This window comes from Populus alba, chromosome 14, assembly GCF_005239225.2.
Source record: "Populus alba chromosome 14, ASM523922v2, whole genome shotgun sequence".
NCBI lineage: Eukaryota > Viridiplantae > Streptophyta > Magnoliopsida > Malpighiales > Salicaceae > Populus > Populus alba.
Genome location: NC_133297.1, coordinates 21,936,653 through 21,941,564, shown reverse-complemented (window position 1 = coordinate 21,941,564; position 4,912 = coordinate 21,936,653). Strand labels below are relative to the sequence as shown.

Here is a 4,912-nt window from a genome sequence, read left to right as displayed (position 1 = left end):
CATGGGAATTATAATCCATCTCGTAAAGCTAAATCTAATATGCAAGAGGATTCAGATGGTCCAATGACAAGAGCGAGAGCGAAACAACTACAACGGGCCTTGACGAATCAAATTGCAATGATTGAAGCTGCGTCGGAGTTAAAAATTAGCAATCAGTTTGAAATTGGTTCAAGGGTGCTTATTTGCCTACAATTGGAATTTGGAGATGGGAAAAGCCCTTAATGGTTCTTTTCATGCTGGGCTACTTGTATTTGGATTGATAATGCAAGTGAAGGAATTGATGCTGTTTACGGTCAGAACAGTAGATGGATTTGAACCCGAATTTGAAGTCATCCAATGCATGTGAAAACAAGATTTATGTAGGTAAAATTCAAGTTCAGAACGTGATCTTTCTATATTGTCCAACCATGAGTGCATTGGACTTTTGTGTCAAAAGTTATGGCTGTTTTAAATTTCGTCTGCATATGTTTTAGAAATGTCAACAAAAAAACGTGTTAGTTAAATTTGTCTACTTGCTTTATTAAAAGTCTAGTTTTTAGGCTTGACTTCTGTCATGTTGAATTCACCTAACTTTGGAGGGATGTTCCAAAGATAAATATGTATCAGAAAATGAAATAAACACTTTTGGCCAAGATTTGAAAACTTAATTCAGAGAATTAAGAGTTGTTCTTCCAAATTCGTTTTGTGAAGAACCATACCTGACTTATCACTCTTCAATCACAAAGAGTGTGGCGTCGAAATCCTAGATTGATCTTTGTGGCGTCCAGATCGACTTATCAAAGTATCATTCTAGTCTATCCTCCATCTTATTTACCTTAAATCACTACAATCCAGCCTAAATACCAAAAGAAAGACAACACAACCAAACCCATCCTTCATCCATTTTCGTTAGAATCATTGTTGCCGATTTTCAAATCATTCACGGCACATCATCAACAAAATAACAGTTAAGTATCGATTTTCTATACTTGGACTTCATGATTTGCTTGACAAGATGTATTGTGCTGCGTTGATTTCTAAATTGATTTGATGAGTGGTTATCATCAAATTATGATGAAAAAGGGGTATGAATGAAAAACAACATTTAAAACTAAATAAAGGTTGCATGAATGGATGGTAATGCCATTTGGGCTATTTAACGAACCTAGTACATTTATGTGACTTATGAATCATGTTTTGATAACGCATATTGGATTGTCTATTTTCGTATATTTTGATGTATAGTGATAATCATGTGGAGCATCTTATGGTTGTATTTGAAACTTTATGTGATGCTAAATTGTATAGGAAACTAAAGAAGTGTCATTTCTATCAAGAAAGTGTTGTGTTTCTTGATTACATAATTTCTAGTAGTGGGGTTAAGGTTGACAAAGCAAATGATAAAAGCAATTAAATATTGGTTGAAACCTGCTAGTATTGTTGATGTAAGGAGTTTCAATGGTTTGGCTACATTTTATCGGTGATTTTTGAAGAACTTCAGTTCTATAGTTCTATAGTTGAACCTTTGACTAAATGCTTGAAAAAGAAAAAAGAGTTTTAGTGAAGCGAAAATGCATAGAAGTCTTTTGAGTTGATTAAAGAGAAGGTATGCACTGCTCTTGTTTTAGCACTTCCAGATTTTGCTAAGATGTTTGATATAGAATATGATGCTTCTAGGGCTGGAATTGGGGTTGTGTTAATGCAAGAAATGAGTACAATTACATACTTTAGTGAAAATACCTTCATATTGTTGAATTGATAATATATTAATTTATTTAATTATATTTTATTTAAAATTATGATTTATATTTTGGCCAATTTATTAAAAAACTTACAAGTTCGCACATGTAAGAACTACTTGTCAGGAATTAAAATAAGCCAATTAATCAAGTATAAATTAATTGTAAATAAATTTTAAAAATTGAAGAATAAGACGTAATTAATATAAGGAATTGCAATTCTAGACCTAGAAATAATGAATAAATTTCTTAAATTAGCCTAAAATAATATATGTAATATTATATATGGGACAAATTGATATTTTATCATTTTATATGGTTTTTTATGTTTTTCTATAAATAGAAAGTTATAGCATTTATTTTTTTGTGACTATAGTATAGTTCAGAAACACCTAAAACACAACATAAAATAGTTAACACTCAAAGGTATAGCAATTCATTTCCTAAAAGAAAGTTTTAAAGCAAATATTTAAAGTCAAAATGAATATTTGATTTTTAAATATATATCATAAACAACTTTATATCTGTCAAACAAAATTTTTAAAATTTAAATTAATCATTTCCGCTTCATCTATTTATCTCGGAAACCCAACACTTGTATGGTCACATTAAAGTCCAAAGGCTGGTGTGAGTCAAATCGGCGCATCATTTTAATTCGAAAAAGAAATTACTCGGTGTGTTTGCTTAATTCATAAGGGTGAATCAGAGTAGCCATACTAGAACCCTACAAACAACGCAGGTGCATGCTAACGCATCAAAACAGTTTAAGGCTGAACGTCCCAAAACTGCACACCAAGAGCCTAACTCCGCATTTAAAAAAACACCAATGGCTGTTTAGCACCACCATCCCCTGAAACCCTAACCAGAGAAAGCAACAACAACTCCACCTGGTTAGCCTGGGCTCACACTTCCCTGTGTCCACGATTCTCAAATCTCAAATTCTTATAGACAAGCCTCAGGAGGATTAAAATCATCAAGAATGCGATAACCGCAGACAGATAGGTTTACTAAACTATGAACGAAAGCTGCCTCGATGAATTCTACTAAAATCCTAAGACTAGCTTGGAATTCGTCGTAGCCCGCTAGGTTTTGCTTTCTGACTTGATTAATAACTAGATTATGCGACCAATGATGGTGAACCTAGGAATCAAATCAAACATCAAAAGTCCCAAATAAACATTCATTCAAATATCACAGAAAACCCAAACTTTCACAGAAATTAATCCTAATTAATCACCAAAACCCGCTTTATCGTTGCATTCAAAACCCAGACATTCAATTTAAAGAGAGAGAATCAACATACATCAATTACTAAAGCTGTAAATCCAAATCCCTAAACAGAAACTAAAAATGACACAGCATAAATTAACAATCCCTAACCGGATCGGATCTACTTGGGTGGAGCAGGGCCAACGGGCGGGGCACCAAGAAGGCTTTGCTGCTGGAGCTCGAGCTCGTTGAGTTGCTGCTCACGGTCCATCTCGATAATCAAAGGAACGGCCAGGATTAAGAACGTGGTCCCGGCAATCCAGGCGGCCTTGCCTGTGCTTTTAAGGAGCTTTTTGGCGACAAAAACGGCGTCGGAGGCTGCTTGCTTTCCTTTAGATACGATTTGAGTGTTGTTGATTTTAGCCAGGATGTTTGGTTCCTGCTTTGAAGAGCCTCGCCGGTCCGGGAGTGAGAGTCCGCCTCTTCGTGACTGCGAAGCCATGGTCGATGACAGGTAAGCAGCACCAGTAGTACCAGCAGCGGCAGCAGGGTTTCGGGTTGATTAAGGGTTTTATGTGTTCCAGACTCAGCTTTCGCTACTGCCTTGTCCTGCCAAATTACCCTAATATCCTTGGAATCTGGAGGATTATCCAGAAAATGACAATAAGGCTAAAATCTAGACTAGTCAGCCCCTCTAAATTTATTGATTCTAAATTAGTCCCAAAAAAATAACTTACTGTTCACCTAAATAAGATGCGACATTAAAAATAATGTTTAGGCTATAGAATTTTTTTTATATACATAATGTTATTAAATTTGTTTGTTTCAGTGAATCAATTTTGAAATTTCTGGACTTATTATATATTCTTAGTTTTAAATTAAATAATATGAGAGTTATTTTAATATAATTCAGTTAATTTAATGGTTTTAAAGATAACTGGAATGATTAGTATAAACATTGTTTGATTTTAAAAAAAATCTTCAACATGATATTTTTTAAAAAAATATTAAGACGATGACATATTAGACCGACCTAAGTTTCATGACTTAACTCATCAAACCTGAGACTGGAGTCATGGACTCCACTAGATTTAATAATTTTATTTTCTTAAATTATTCTTTATTTAATTATATGATAACAAAAATAGATATATGCAAAACTAAATACCTACCAAATGTTAGAACATTTGTTTAAAATTGTAATAACTTTGTAAAACAAACTAAAAGAAATTATGAAGACCAATTCAAAATTAATAAAATATTGAAGGAGAAAATTAAAAAATAATAAAAAAATCAATATTGAATGGTGAAATTATAAAAAAAAACATCAGAGAAAAAAAAAGACGTCAGGTAATCGAGCTAAGGTGGTGCCTCAACAAACGTTCAATATTGTTTTTTTTTTTAATATAATTTAGTGGACTAAAAGAAATCTAGTGGAGTCATGGACTCCACTAGATTTAATAATTTTATTTCCTTAAACTATTTTTTATTTAATTATACGATAACAAAAATAAACACATGCAAAATGAAGTACCTGTCAAATGTTAGAATGTTTGTTTAAGATTGTAATAACTTTGTAAAAAACCTAAAAGAAATTATGAAGACGAATTCAAAATCTATAAAATATTGAAGGAGAAAATTAAAAAAAAAACAATAAAAAATCAATGTTGAATGATGAAATTATATATATAAAAAATCATAGAAAAAGAAATACGTCAAGCAATCGAGCTAAGGTGGTGCCTCAACCATAAAAAAAAATAAAATTATCTTGGTCATCCTTTAGTTAGGTCATTTCTTACGTTGCCTCTATTTTTCATAGTAAATTTATATCTCGGAGTTTATAAGTTTATAACACTTTAAATCCCCACTCATGAGCATTAAAAATTTAACAAAAAAGTGAGATTATTTACAAGATTATGATTATATTTTAATTAATAACTAAAAAACCCTTATATTAAATATTACAAACTTTACCATCAAACTAA

At 32.0% G+C, this 4,912-nt stretch overlaps 1 protein-coding gene across 1 annotated transcript; it reads right to left on the bottom strand.

The window, feature by feature from the left end:
• Positions 1 to 2,926: 2,926 nt before the first annotated feature.
• On the bottom strand, positions 2,927 to 3,530 carry LOC118031235 (mitochondrial import receptor subunit TOM9-2). The gene has a single exon (XM_035035587.2). It carries the CDS (start codon positions 3,427 to 3,429, stop codon positions 3,109 to 3,111), a length of 321 nt encoding a protein of 106 aa, XP_034891478.1. The 5' UTR covers positions 3,430 to 3,530; the 3' UTR covers positions 2,927 to 3,108.
• Positions 3,531 to 4,912: the final 1,382 nt, after the last annotated feature.